The sequence below is a fragment of the Corythoichthys intestinalis genome, chromosome 9 (genome assembly GCF_030265065.1).
Source record: "Corythoichthys intestinalis isolate RoL2023-P3 chromosome 9, ASM3026506v1, whole genome shotgun sequence".
Classification (NCBI taxonomy): Eukaryota; Metazoa; Chordata; class Actinopteri; order Syngnathiformes; family Syngnathidae; genus Corythoichthys; species Corythoichthys intestinalis.
In genome coordinates this window covers 31,319,657-31,334,388 of record NC_080403.1, presented here as the reverse complement: position 1 = coordinate 31,334,388, position 14,732 = coordinate 31,319,657, and the positions used below count along the sequence as shown (strand labels likewise).

The 14,732-nt window shown below is 37.9% G+C and overlaps 1 protein-coding gene across 13 annotated transcripts in view; it reads right to left on the bottom strand.

Annotated features, from left to right (window-relative positions):
- Window positions 1-7,820, bottom strand: part of itpr1b (inositol 1,4,5-trisphosphate receptor, type 1b) — a 130,308-nt gene extending 122,488 nt beyond the window's left edge. For all 13 annotated transcript variants that reach the window (XM_057845338.1, XM_057845340.1, XM_057845342.1 and 10 more), the window contains exons 1-2: window positions 7,637-7,820; window positions 5,601-5,714 (exon numbers count right to left, since the gene is read on the bottom strand). In XM_057845338.1, coding sequence (XP_057701321.1) covers window positions 5,601-5,692 — 92 coding nt within the window. In that variant the 5' untranslated portion in view covers window positions 5,693-5,714; window positions 7,637-7,820. The remainder of the gene's footprint in view (window positions 1-5,600; window positions 5,715-7,636) is intronic.
- Between the last annotated feature and the right edge of the window lie 6,912 nt (window positions 7,821-14,732).

Below are 14,732 nucleotides of genomic sequence, written 5' to 3'. Positions count from 1 at the left end.
TACTTCTTGACACACCAATATGTCTGTCTACTCTATTGACTAATCCGAGGAGAGATTTGTGTACTTCGCCCTCTAGTGGTTGGGGGCCAATGCTGGGTGTTTGCACACCTATAGACCCTACTCACCAACGTCACACAATGACGTGTTGCTGTATCCGGCCACCATATTGTCCGTCATTGTTTATCCGTATTCTCAATGGTTTCAATTTGTCGTGCAATTTATAGTGCAATTCATGGAAGCCCCGGTGCTTTCAGACACTGTAAACTCATTGGATGCGTTGCATAAAAGGCGTTATGTGGAAAAGCTTCAGTCTATCCATTCGCCAGATCCATACTTGATGCCTAAATCGATATTTTTCGACCCGCTGTCTTCGCCCTCTCTGCCTGACATCTGCTACCCTGATATCTACAACTATCTTGTCCACACAAAATCAGCCTATTCTCACGAAAGTTTGAAAAACATTAAGAGCAGCACTCGAAGCAACTTTACCCCGTGTGACCCTTTACTTCCAATTTTCTAAAATGACGACAATCAATAAAAAAAAAGTTGACTGCGATGGCTGACGCTTCAAGGATAGGTGGATATTGGACTATTTCTTCAATAAAACACGCAACAACTGTGTCTGCCTCATTTGCAAAGAGACAGTCGCTGTTTTCAAAGAGTTCGATGTGACGCAATATTACCAAACAAGACATGCTGACATGTACGACAACATTACAGGGAAGATACGCAGTGAGAAAATATAGCAACTTGAAGCTAGTTTAATTTCACAGCAGCAGTATTTCGCAAGAGCCCGAGTGTCGAAAGAGAACACCACAAAGACGAGATTGTTGAAATTATGAATTTAAAAAATTATAAAGCAAATGTGACACACAGAAGGGCTTGCTAAAATTTGTTTAAATATATTGTTCTATGTAAATCAGCCAAGGTAGCCCCCCGCATTTTTACCACACCAAATCTGGCCCCCTTTGCAAAAGGTTTGGACACACCTGTTTAACTTCTTTCACTTGGTACCAGCTAAATATTATTTAAAAAATAATGATGGTGGAAGAAATAAGCATCTTGAATTTGAAACTGTATGTTGTCGGCGATTAGCCATGCAATGATCTTAATTGTGGTTGTCAGGCCAAAACCCTCTAAATATATATTAAATGCATCTTACCAGATATAAAATGACTACTACATAATCTGTAGTGATCGTTTGGTGCCCAGTTTTCTCGTCAAATAGCAGCAGTCCCTCTCGCTCTCATCTCCGGGTCTCTCGGAATACGGTAGAACTTCAAGTCTCTCCGTCTATCTTCTCTGTTATTGCAACCAATAACCGCCACACACGCCTTCACCATTTTGATTATTAATGCTAACGAGAAGAAAAACACGCCATGATAGGAGGAATTTACGTAGCGGTAATGCTTAAACCCAACGAGCTGACGGACAATATGGCGCGGAGGCGTGGTTGTGACGTCATGTGAGTAGGGTCTATAGCAGCCCAGCGATTGTAAATGTAAACAATAAGATTAGCTGCTGTTGGCTGTATGTGTGCTGCGGGAGGCGATATCTTTGGACAACTTGTTTACAGGGAAAAGGCCACCTGCAGAGCCAGAAGAGGCGCCTACAACCAAGTCCATTCTGCATAACAATTGGGTAGGGGTGCCAACAGTCCCAGATTGCGTGGGACATCCTGGAATTTAGGAAATTCGGATTGGTAATGTGAATTTCCTGAATTCCAGGTTGTACCGCCCTGTTGGCAACCCTATATGTGGCTAAAAGAGGGCAAGCGAATGCTCTGACAGCATCATACCTCAAGGTGAACCGTATTGCTAAAGCCAAAAATCCTTTCACGATTGGAGAGGAACTCATTATGCCTGCGACCAAGAATATTTACCGTCAAGTTTTAGGAGAGGCCGCTGTTAAAAAAAATGTTAATTTCAGCCAATGTATGGTGAGTTATATTTTCCCTGCACTTAATGTTTGTCTGTAGCCCCGTCATGTTATTCTATATTTATTGTAATTTTCTGCCACACATTGCCAGTTCATGAAAAAAAAACACCCATATCACACCGCTCCGTGGTGTAAAGAAGTTTGGGGACCACTGGTATACTTTATACACTAGTGACCACTGACCGGTCAAGAGAATAAAGACTGAGATTATTAAAAGGAGAGAGATTGGGAACAGAGATGTCACTTTCATTTTTATTTTTATTTTTTCTAACCATGGGGCTAGAAACGATAGGTGGCAAAACTTTATATTATTGAAAGTACGGTGGGAGAAACAACAAGGATGGGGGGCAACATTGCAACCCCATAATTTTCATCCATAATTTTTATATACCACGTATTTATCTCTGGGTCTTAGGGAAGGTAATATCCACACTTATTTTCAAGAGGCAAACTAAACCAAGGGCTGAGTCATTCACAAGCATATTGAGAACAGGTAATCATCCATAACTGAGCCCAGGCTGGTTGGGGAAAGGCAATAATGTGAATAGTAATAATATAATTATAATTATAATCCTTAACTTTGATGAAGGGGTGTTGAAAATGTTATCAAACAGAGGCATGATATGTAAAACTAAGTATAAAAAGGCTCATTTTATAGATATTTGCCCACATGGTGAACTGGCCACCCCAAATTGCAGGGGAAAAATGTTTTCTTTTCAAGGTGTTCTATCTCCTACATTATGGCTTGGCTACAGCCAATCTCTGTTGTATGCACAGTTCTCAGATAGTCAATTGTGCTATATTCTTCCTATCTATAAGTTTGTTGTTCCATACAGGGAGGATTGCAAATAGACTTTGATCACCACCAATTAAAATACATTTGAGAGGCCAATTGTCAAGGTTCGCAGGTAGGCTGGTGGTGTGTGGACCCAAATGCAGGGAAAGGGAAGGTGAGGCAGAAAGGGCGGTGCAATAATGTTTTAATTAATGCCAACAAAAAACCAACAAAACAACCGGGGAATCCAAAAACCTTTAACAAACTAAAGTCAGGCTAATAAATCAACTTACTTTTGAAGCAGGACAAGGAACACGAGGAACTGGGAAAAACTCTGAAATGAATGTGTACATGCACAATGTCACGACAAGACTCAACAAAAACGGGGAGCTTATATAGGCCATGTCCACACGTAGCAGGATATCTATATAATTATAACAATAATTGTTTCATTGTTATAAATGTACTTAAAAATGAATGAAAGCGGTTGGCTGTGGAAGTTTTTTTTTTTTTTTTTTTTTTAAACAAACGTGCAGTTGTGGACGCCATTATTTTTTCCCAACATATTAGGGCAGGGTCCTCGGTTTAAAAAAAAAAAAAAAAAAAAACCTGCTAGGTGTGGACATGGCCATAGACATAGACATAGGGTAACAAGTCAACGAGGAACAAGTGGTTGACACAGGAGGATGCAGTTTGGAGGATACACTAGGAACAGGAACACCTGGTGAAATCAATGGGCAATCACAGGAATAACTCACACTAGTAGGGAAAAACACAAAACCTAACACCAATAACTTGAAAATGTAACAAGGTTTGGTAACAGATTCTGATTTACCCTGAGTACAAAATTTCAGCCTTTAACTCTCACTAGATTTCCAAGATGTTGATCTCCAAAAACCCTATAAAATGAAGTTCATGATTCACAAGGCCAAATAGGTGTCACCAATTGTTGCAGTGTGAGAGGTTGCTCACCGCTATGCGTTTATGCATTGACCAATGCAAAAGGGGGACCCAGCCAAATATTGAGTAATAGAAATAAAGATAATTTTCAGTAGCATGACATTTGTGCCTTTATGGATTGATTTTATGAGATCCTGTATTCTAATTTTCTGGAACACTGAATGATAGGCTTTAGCCATAATCATAAAATTCAATGAAATAAAACCATAAACACAGCCGCAAGCACCTATACAGGGCCCTCGCAGCCCTGGCCACATTAGGGTACTGACACGCTGGGGTATTGGTAGGTTCCGTCTATTTATAGACGTAGAATACAAATTTGAGATCAATCAAAATTGGCCAGTATTGCAGGGGGTTGTCTTGAGAAAAATATCTGGGACTGAATGATTTAATGGGCCAAATGATATATGGTTGTGTTAATGTGCACTAGACAGCTGTTTGATGTTGAAAATATTTTTTTGTTAGGCACACACACTACGCTTTCACCTAAAACATAGTGTCTCACACACACACACACACACACACACACACACACACACACACACACACACACACACACACACACACACACACACACACACAGATACAAGAAGGTTTGTAGAAGTAATTCAAAGTGGGGGAAAATGCATTGTAGTTTAATTTGATTAAATAGAGACTGCCCAATATTTGTACTACAAAGAAAGGATCAATTAGGTGTTCATTTATTTCTTGACCTGTCATGGAGGTTCTTACTAGGGCTGTCAAACGATTAAAATTTTTAATCGAGTTAATTACAGCTTAAAATTTAATTAATCGTAATTAATCGCAATTAATCGCAATTCAAACCATCTATAAAATATGCCATATTTTTCTGTAAATTATTGTTGGAATGGAAAGATAAGACAAGATGGATATATACATTCAACATATAGTACATAAGGACTGTATTTGTTTATTATAACAATAAATCAACAAGATGGCATTAACATTATTAACATTCTGTTAAAGTGATCCATGGATAGAAAGACTTGTAGTTCTTAAAAGATGAATATTAGTACAAGTTATAGAAATGTTGTATCAAAACGCCTCTTAATGTTTTCGTTTTAATAAAATTTGTAAAATTTTCAATCAAAAAATAAACTAGTAGCCCTATTCTGTCCTCAATGTGTGTGAGTACACAAATTGACAGATAGCGAACATAAGTTCCAAAAAGAAATCAGACGGTGTGGCAAAGTTGCATGGGCTTTACTGAAGTCATCTCTTTTTGACAGGAGCACGTTTCTTGTATTTTTGTAAAACTGAAAATAACAAGGCAATGTGTCAATAACTTGCATAAATCACAAAATAACATAAAATGTACACACACGTGTCCATTTGAGCAGTAGCACTAGCCAATTAGCTCACAAGAATCTAACAATGTAACTGCATTTCACCATATATGTGAACAAATTCAAATACACATCATCAATAACTATCTAATGCTCATGAATATAAACAAAGGAGGAATATAACTCACAAGTGATGCATGTATTAGACACAAACAGTGTTATGGGGCTATGAGAACTGCCACTGAATACTGGATGCGGACGTTAGCTGGTCTGAATAGCACTGTCTATTAGTGTGAGTTCGCGTCGACATATAATCACGTCAGAAAAGCGCGCCGAAACCCAAATAATCAGCTGCACTGAATCGCCAGCAGAGGGCGACATTACGCCACATAACATATGCAAGTCACACCCAAGCGCCAGCAGAGGGCGGAAAAACTCCATAAAACACAATTAACAAGTTGGCCTTTCACTGTACTGACATTTAAATCTGTCTGAGCGGGCTTAGTGCGTTAATTGCGTCAAATATTTTAACGTGATTAATTTAAAAAATTAATTAACGCCCGTTAACGCGATAATTTTGACAGCCCTAGTTCTTACCAGAACAAAGTTTAAGGACTTACCCTAAGGTGCTGATAAAACCACTAGTGGAGCCCTCAGCATATAGGGAACAGATGTCCCCTATATGGAGGAAGCTGGACATCTTTTCTGACATCACTCCTCAAGCTTGACAGCCCCTAAAAATAGCATCAGAAGTATATTATCAGAAATAAAAGACCTAAAACTAGTGGTGAGTAACAATTTTCAATAATGGCAAAGACATGTTACTGTTTCTGTCAACATATGGAAACACTCATAGTCTCTCTATGAATGACAAATTTCAATTTGTTAATGCAACGTCTAATTAATTCACAAGCAGATTTTGCCACATTCTGTTTAAAAAAAAAAACACAGAAGTAAAAAAAAAAAAAAAAACAACAGTAAAAAAAAAAAAACGCTGATACGCAATGTACTGTAGCTACTGTATGTACCTATCTTGTGGAAAACAGACAAGGATGAAAAAGCATTTTCTGCTCTTGCACCCCTCTTTAAAATAAACTGCTGTATTTTAAGACTAAACAACTGTTGTGTTTGATAAAACAATATTCTATATGCTGCCAGAGCAGTTTCATGGCACATTAAGCCCCCAAACTATTTTTAATTTGTCCGTTTTTGACCTGGAGACCCCCGTTTACAGACACCGCACAACCGCTTTTGTTTCAACCCAACCATAAAAAGAAGGTAAGTAATTATATTTACTATTCGAAATGTCTATTATTTTTAGCTTAGAATCATGAATTGATGTGTAACATTTAGTTAAAAAAAAAAAAAAGCTTTATAAAATTATTCTCTCGCATATTTTATACTTTTAAATAAATTACGTCACAATGAAAAAAATCTTGTCTGTAAATAGGTCACGGATATCTAGCTCATAACTATCGCTTAATTTTACTTTTTTTTGTTGTTACTGTCATATTTTCCCCGATATTTTACATGATAAATAATCGATCCAAACAAAGAAAATTTGGAGGAAAAAAAAAAAAAAAAACCGACGTTTAAAAGGGTAAATATTTGAAAAAGAAAATTTTGACCACTCCTTGATGTCTACGAGTTCTGCATTGCGACCCTTGTTATATTGCCGTGTTTCACCCATAAAATCCCCAAATAGTCCAGCTGTGGCTATTCACAGCTGTGTCTTGACATTCGGTGAGACATGCTTCACGGAGTTTTTGGATCGAAACAAGCTCACTACGCGATAATATCTCGTTAAAATCATGGTGTCTTTAATTATGCTCTCTCATGCTCTCACCTTGAGTTAGGGTTTAGGGGTTTACATTTTTTTTAAATGCCCTACAGTTCAAAATGTTTCTTCCCCCAGAAAAGTGAGATTTTAAACTTTCCAATGATGTATCACACATGCATATAGGACAATTTTGAAATTTCGCCAAATTGGGGGTCTCAGAGCGGAACCGCCATACATTAGCTTAGCATGATTATCTTTGCAATTCAGCTCTGTTATTGGATCTGATTTAATAATTCAAAGATTAGATAGAATTAGATAGATTAGACAGATTAGATAGCAGGCTCAAACAAGCATCAATGAAAAAGATCTGATAGTGTTTTCAAGCAAAAATGAGTGCAGAAAGCTTTTTGATGAGTTTACCTGAGCTTCTCACTCAAAAGGTCTTACAGTACATAATTATATGGAATTCAATGCGTTTTAAAGGTAAACTAACACATGAAAATACAACATACGAATAACAACCATCAACAGTAAACAGAAAAGCAGATAGCAAAATCTCACATTCATAATGTAAGATTTTATTTTTCCTCTTTAAGATCATATGATTAACCTATATGACTAGTGGCTAAATACACAAACACGGTACAGTTATGATTTTAAATTTATCTTGAACGCATGTTTCTTTGGTCTCTCTGTAGTTCTGATGTAGTAAACATAGACACATGCATGAAAACAAACAATGTCATGAAGAATAAATGAATACATCAATAAAATGTCAAAAGAGATGTGTCAGAGATAGAAATTAGCGCGTGGGCTACTTCCTTCACCTAGGATGCTGAAAGCTCTAACATCAAACTGAAAGGACCACATCATTACCTGGCCAAAATTAAGTTAAGGCAGCAAACCAGCGTAAGAAACAGACGCTAACTGGGTCAGTACAGGATCAATTCCACCGTGCTATCCTCGGTTAAGTCCCCATGGTGCTGGAAATCCAGGTAGGGAGAGAGTGAACCGTGTTATTCTGACAGTTGCGCGAGTGTTCAGCTACAATCCGCTTCCACTCCTCCACATGTCTCTGATGGCCCGCCCCTTTCTTTGCTATTTATATTGCCGCACTGATCGATGGGAAATGTTGTTCTTTAACACTATGACAATAAATTGCCATAAATAATAATAATTTTAAAAAATTAATTCAAAAGTAAAACAGTGTTGTAAACTGTTGAAAAATTGGACAGTTTAAAGATTCACATAAACATTTGGAACCAGGTGGCACCGGGTGGCAGAAATATGATTCATTCAAGCATTTGACTTTGTTTTCTGAATTGCTTAATTCTTGATGATAATTGCTCTGCTTGACTTTCATTAAATGACAGCAAAACAAGATGTGCCATGAAAAAATGTTTTAGATGATGCTCATTTAGTTTAAAATCCTGCAGGAAGACAAAAATATATTTATGTTTTCAAATTCTATAGAATTAATTAAAAAAAAAAAAATTTAATCTCTCTGAAGACTGTAAACAAAAAAGCCCGCCCGTCTCATCAGACCATTGGACATGGTGCCAGTAATCCATGTGCTTTGTTGACATGTCTTCAGCAAACTGACTGCAGGCTTTCTTGTGTACCTTCTTCAGAAGACAGCCATGCACACCAATTTGATGTAGAGTGCGGCCTATGGTCTGAGCCCCCACCTCTTCAATCTCTGCAGCAATGCTGACAGCACTCCTGTAATGAGTCACATGACATTTTGGAGGGAAAATGACAAGCAGTACTCAATTTGGACATTTGGGGATGTAAGTATTTACTAAGGGGTGTACTCACTTTTGTTGCCAGGGGTTTAGATATTAATGGCTATATTTCGAGTTATTTTGAGGGGGAAATTAATTAACTCTATTATATAAGCTGCACAGACTACCTTTCTTTCTGTCAAAGTGTCATTTTGTCAGTGTTGTCCCATGAAAAGATATACTTAAATATCTGCAGAAATGTAAGGGGTGTACTCACTTTTGTGATACACTGTATATATAGGGCAACAGGTCTGGGTTTGTTCAAATCTAATACTGATCAAATCCTCATGGTTCTACAGACTGGCTTGTATTCAATGTCAGAAACAGAAGCACACATGCCAAGAGTTATAAAAGGGGATCAAGCTGTGCATGTCAACCTGTGAAAGGCTGTGAATTAAGGGCAATTTATTTGTAAAGTCTTCAATCTAAAAGAGTCACCCAAGCAAATTACCTTGTTGCGTTTGAGGTGGACATGGACTCCAAGTTAGCCTCAACTTTGAGTCAGGTGGTTTATCTAAGGCTGACTCATTAAAGTCCTAGTGTTATAGCCTCAGCTGCAACTGGAAGTTTTTAAATGATAAAACTATTTTTGTTATTACCATATTTACTGATTTTTTTATGCTAATAGGAACATACTGTAATGATTGTTTTCTAGTACTTTAAATATCAGTATGATTCATAGTTGAGGGCGGTTGTCTATGACATTTTTATTGAAGATCTACGAGTACAGAAATATGTCTATAAAACCCACTCCTCACAAATTTTATTGATTATAGTTATATATGAAAAGTGAAAGGAAAGTAAAGATGAAAATGACTGCTAATCATACTGATTCATAATAATTTGCAAACCCAACCAGAATTGATGCATTTTGTCAAAATGCTTTATGTCCATTTAAGAACATCATCAGTTTCTTGATGTTGCAATATCCGAAGGTAATAACACATATGCCACTACAAGCGTCTTCAGGGTTTTGCTACATTTGACACTAAGTGATGTTGACTGCTGATCATTAAGTACTCTGTTGTCAAGGATACACTGGCAACCTCTGACTACATGGGGAAATAAAATCTGTTGATATGTTTCAAAATAATCATGATTCTGAAGTAATAACACATGCCTCGCTTCTATCTGTATTATTATTATTATTTTGTTTGTTTTCCAAGGATTCCATAGCGTGGAAGTAGTGGCAAACTGGACCTGACTACCCACTCCCAAGGAGGAACGGAATGAAAAATCCTGATTTTAAAAAATGTGTTTATGTTTTTCATTTAAAATGAACTGAGAGTTCCAATGAATTGGTTCCATATTATTTCAAATATAGCGAAAACATAAAATGAGAGAATGAACTTTAAAACCACAGTTCCCCAAAAAATGTAACATTCTGGAGGCTGTCTTAAAAGGAACAAAATGGCATAGTCCACTGACAGCAACTGGTGAGGAATTCATGTAGGTCAAAAATAAAAATACGATACCATCCGAAATAACGACTGTAAACCTCTGCTGTGCTTTTCATTGCTTTAATAGTAGCACAGCATAGAACATGGCAACCAATTGAGCTAACGTGCTCCACACGATTCCTTTAGGAACATTATGGAAAACACAGTGTTCAACAAATTCACCCAATAACCCGCAGAACACATGCAATCCGATTCGTTACAATATAAAGGTTTGATGTACACTCTGTGCTGGCCACAAGGTGTTATCCTGCTTGGAAACACAACTTCAAACATGAATAAACATTTAGAATCACAGTATGACAAAGTCAAAACTAACAGAGCAAGTCCCGCCAGGTAGTGAAGAGTGCAACAAAGTGCACCTTGGAAAGAATATGGTTGTCATTTACAGTATATGTTGAGCATGCTGAATGTAACTAAACAATAACTTGTAATCTAACGCAGTTACTTTTAAATCAAATAAGTCCTTTAACTAGGTTACTTTTCAAATGAGCAATCTCCTCTTTAATCGTAATCAGATTACTATTTGAAAGTGTGGAATCACTGAATACTCCTTAAAATGGTCAAGTCCAGACATCTGCTGCTCATGTTTGTCAGGGTGGTGTTTGTCCTGTCGTGAGTGTCATGTAATTTCCTGTTTTATTTTGAAGGCTTCACCTTCCTTGTGTCTGTGCTCTTGCCCTACCTCATGCCACCTAATTGCCTATTGTTTCCACCTGTTCCCCATTACATGTTGTGTATAAATAGTTTGCGTCTCCTTTGTTTTGTGCCAAAGTGTTTTAACTGCATATGTCGCACATGTACAGTGGTATGAAAAAGTATCTGAACCTTTTGGAATTTCTCACTTCTGCATAAAATCACCATCAAAGGTGATCTAATCCGTCAAAATCACACAGATGAAAAAAACTCTGCTTTAACTAAAACCATCCAAACATTTATAGGTTTTCATATTTTAATGAGAATAGCATGCAAACAATGACAGAAGTATCAGGATAACGCGGGCAGGTAGGTGGTATGGACCCAAACGCAGGAAAAGGGAAGCGAGGCAGATAGACCGTCCAAAAAGTATTTAATTAAAGCCAACAAAAAACAAAGTACAAACAAAACGACCAGGGAATCCAACAACTCTTAAACAAAAGTAAGGGTACTAACAAAAGACTGGTATCAAAAAACTTACTAAGGCTGAGGAACACGAGGGCTACGACGTAGGAACAGGTAAGAATTGAAACTGACGTGAACATGCACATTGACATTGACGCAACAAGGAGTGAAAAGAAACTGGGAGCTTATATACACACGCAGACAAGGGGTAACAAGACAACGAGAAACAGATGGGTGACACAGGAGGACGCAGGTTGGAGGATACACTAGGAGCAGGCACAACAGGTGAAATCAATGGGCAATCACAGGGACACACTAGGAGGGAACAAACACAAAACCTAACAAGAAAGGGGGAAAATAAGTACATGAACCATCACATTTAAGATTTTGTGCCCCCCCATTGGCAACCAGATGCTTCCTGTAGCTGCAGATCTGTCTGGCACATCGATCAGCACTAATCTTGGCCCATTCTTCTCTACAAAACTGCTGTAGTTGATTCAGATTCCTGGAATGTCTGGCATGAATCGCTTTCATTAGGTCATGCCACAGCATCTCAATGGGGTTCATGTCTGGACTTTGACTTGGCCACTCCAGAACGTGTATTTTGTTCTTCTGAAACCATTCTGAAGTTGATTTACTTCTGTGTGTTGGATCGTTGTCTTGTTGCAGCATCAGTCCTATTTTTAGCTTCATAGGTCTTGGTGATCAGCTTTCTCAGTTTCCTTAGTTATTTCCCTTAACTTGGAGCACTTTGTATTTGATTTTTTTTCCGTTCCTGTTTGCATGCAGAAGAACCTTACTTTTGTTTGTCAATATGGTTTTTTCCTAAACTCTGCAGCTGAGTCCGCCTCGTCATCTTGACCTGACAGTTTGCACATTCACGAGAGGTATTTCTCTAAGCTACAGTAGTTGCCAAAAAGTCTCCTTGTATCTAAAGTACAAAGACAATCGCAGGCTAGCTAACATTAGTCGAAAACATTAACCAGTTTCAGAAACAGACAGTGGCGCTGGAGCAGCTTCAGCATTAGTTTGACAGAAATCTGATTTAGATATTGTTTTAATAACAACCCACATAACCCCACTTTTTCTTTGTTGTTTTTATTTGGTCATGCTTCTCATGCACTGGCATGGGTTGGGATCCTCTGACATTGGAAGTGTACAGCGCCCTGGTTATTATTCAACATAAAAACACAGTCTAGGCCTATTAATTTTTTCCAACACCATAGCATTTACATGCTAAAGCACCAAGGAGACACAGGGATACTAATAGAAGTAGCAAACATGAGTGTGGGTGTACAGATTTGTGAGGTTCCCCCCTGCGCGTGGATTACAGTGAATATTCTCATGTGCACATTCAGGCCTTCCCCAAGCAGCCATGTGTGGGCACAGTGGTTGGCAGTGTTCTTGTCTGTGTCTCTGATGGTGCTTTGTTTTGACCATGTTTGCAAACCAACCTTTACTTGCATAAGAGGTTACAGAACTACTGTGTATGTGTGGAAAAAAAGGAGTCCATTCTGTTTTCATTGCTGTTGCATTTATTAAGCACTGACAATGTGTAAATAATTGTGATTGAAATCGAAAAAAAGTCTTGCAAAATTCTTTTACTTTCAAACACTATAAACAGTGTGATGGCTTTTGATACTACTTTGGATCTAGGACACTGACCCAATAAAGTCATAGCACCACTGGGAAAAAAACAACCATAGTTAATGGCTTATCTGTCATTACAAGCTAAAAGTAGAATTCTGGTACTAAATTCAGGCATCTCTCAATGTAAACTTTAAAAAAAAAAGAAAAAAAAAAGATTTTTTTCCCCATACAAATTCTCAGTCCTCTGCTCTTGTTGTTGTGCTTAGAACATATAGTCCTTACTTTTACATGACAGAACTCAATGGTGTGAATTAACACACAGTAAAAATACCCTCATATTGCATCAGTAGTAGCCCTGTAAAGTGTCCGAGAAGGTGAGACAAACAGGAATCCATTATCTTCTGCCTGCCTGCTAGGCTATTGACGTATAGTAACTGTGAATTACATCATGTCCTTGCAGGGTCGAGTGAGTCCCAGAGTCACGACTTAAGAGGTTTAACTTTAATTCCAACTGATCGCAGTGCTCACATAGGAATGACTGGTTGTCAGACTTTATCAGACTTACCTTGATGATCCTCTGTAGGAACTGTCGCTTTTACTCATTTTGCATTTCATCCACAAAGCTGCTGACTAATGACAAATCAATTGGATTGAAAAACATGAAGAATAGTTTCTCAACTATACCTCTTGGGTTATGGTTACAGTATTATTTTGGGGTGAAATGTGCATGCTAGTACTCAACATACAGTACATACAAGAAAAAGGTTACACTCCCTGCCTTGCCTGTATAGGACACCATGACAGTACCCTGAATTAATGTCCTCACTAAAAATAAAAGACAATTATGCTAGTATAATGGCCTACCTATTCCCATTGGAAATAGAATGAATAGATCTAGGATATTGAAATTAGGCCTATAGGAATTTTGTAGTGCATGAAAAATAAGTTTAAAATTAATTGTTTTAGCCATATGTATTTGGGATATCATTAGTTTTGCTACATACAAAAACTTGTTGACATCAAACGACATAGTTTTAGAATCGTCCCTCTCTTACAATTAGCTGGTCTCTTCATTAGTTTGTATTTGCACCGAGATGAGGACCACTTCATCGTCATCTCCTTGGTTACAGCATAATCAAGTTGTCAGACCACTCACACACAACTGCACGCATGGGTGCACACACACGCTGAGGTATATTATCCAACAGGCCTTTGATTTGCAGGAAAAAGAGAGAGCTTCTTGTTTTCCAGCTTTTGCACTAGGCAGTTAATACTACAGAAAATAACATCATACAAGGCAGTGATTTTAGGCCAATAATTTAACCAGCAGAATTTTCTCCAAACTTATTTCCTGGCTGGTAATTTGTCAGGATCAGTTGCAAGGGAGGGCTCTGAGCATCACTTTCACTTGTCATTGTTATGTGCATATGTTATCGTACATCTTACAATTATAATTTTTAGAGAGGCCAGTTATTAAAAGAGAAAACACTGGCCTTTTTCTACTTTGAACTAGATTTCATGGCAAGGACATCCACTCCAAAACTAGAGTGCTGCTCAACTTTTCACACCTTCAGCAGGCTGCAGTGAAATGTCCCTGGTTACATTATCGGTGTTATGCATGACTATCAAATAGATGTTAGCGGTTACCCTTTCAGGACCCAGCCGGCAAATGTCAATCAGAAATCAGAAAAAATCATCAGGATTTGTGTCACATAGAGTTCAAATCCATACAATACAAGTTTTACCCTTTGGAAAAAAACATCACAATCTATCGCAGTTTCAAAGAGTACTCTGACACACCTTCAAGTACTCCAAGGATTTGTCTAGAATCCTAACTGAGCAGCTTGGTCATCATGATCATGTCTTCAAAATTGAGCTAACAGGGGAAAAAAATCACGATGATCTAGGCGTGAGTAAGGAGGTTGCTCCAGTTTGTTCTTCTGGGCTAGAAACCTTTGGATCCTCTGGACATTTTGAGCAGCACAATTGTGTAGAGACATGCTGGTTGAAGGCAAAAACCCAGTTTGTAGATGGGTTTAA